Genomic DNA, 912 nt, shown 5'->3' with positions numbered 1-912 from the left:
GATGGCGTGAGATGACACGGGAAAAATTCTTGACCACCAGTCTCAGCGGTGTAACTTTTTTTGCACAGTTTATCGGTCAAGAAACCAGCGTTGTCTAACGACAAAATATAATCTTCCACTGCAAAATAACACCGGTATAGCTGAAAGTTGCACTTCACTTGAAGATATTAAGCGAACTACCTTACTTGAAACAGCTAGAATGCCTTCAGCTCCTGCTAATTCTCTGTTCTTGGCATCGTCTGTTAATAGCACTGTCTTGATACTACAATCACTTGCATTCAGATGCTGATTATACCACTTCGTTGCAACTCTAATTGCTCTATCGTTTCTATCGTTTGTGCTTTCACCAGGATTTCTTTCAATATAAGTGTCTCTGTCAAAAGTGACAGAAATCGATTGTCAATAAGTTACATAACAAAGGGTGTATATATAAATAAAATAGTTATAACATACTTGTGATGCTCATTAACAAACACATAAAACTTTCTTTGCGTATTACTGATAATATCCTTCAATTTTTTGTACACCGTAGAACTCTTATGCTTCACTTCTTCAAGCACTGTTTGCAAAATTATTACATTGCAAATAATACTTTCTTCCAGAATATCAATCTAAAATTGTGCTCACATATATTTAAGCCATGTAAAAAATAAAAAGAAATATACCTGAAAAACAGTTCTGCTAATTTAGTGGAATCACTCGAATTTTCACTCACTTGGTCTAAGATGATATTCGTATCCAATAACAAATAATAATGTCCCATTATTTTAGAGCTCTTTACACTCGATTCATTACTATCCAAAATTACATTTCGTGTTTTATAAGGACATTTGTCACAGGATTTAGAGCCACAATGAATATCATCTCTAAGGTAATGTTCCCTGACAGTCTAAAGAAGTTAAAACTCGTATC

The 912-nt window shown here is 34.0% G+C and overlaps 1 protein-coding gene across 1 annotated transcript; it reads right to left on the bottom strand.

Annotated features, from left to right (window-relative positions):
- Window positions 1-6: 6 nt before the first annotated feature.
- On the bottom strand, window positions 7-902 carry LOC108629301 (exosome complex exonuclease RRP44-like; the record flags this gene model as incomplete). Its single annotated transcript, XM_018031897.2, has 4 exons — window positions 716-902; window positions 454-611; window positions 186-373; window positions 7-118 (listed from the first exon to the last, which is right to left on the bottom strand). Coding segments are annotated over exons 1-4 (506 nt in total), but the record flags the coding sequence as incomplete, so codon positions are not given.
- Between the last annotated feature and the right edge of the window lie 10 nt (window positions 903-912).

This window comes from Ceratina calcarata, unplaced genomic scaffold, assembly GCF_001652005.2.
Source record: "Ceratina calcarata isolate Rehan_Ccalc_2016 unplaced genomic scaffold, ASM165200v1 scaffold5601, whole genome shotgun sequence".
Lineage (NCBI taxonomy): Eukaryota > Metazoa > Arthropoda > Insecta > Hymenoptera > Apidae > Ceratina > Ceratina calcarata.
Note: the sequence above shows the minus strand (reverse complement) of the source record. Positions and strands in the feature narration are given on the sequence as shown.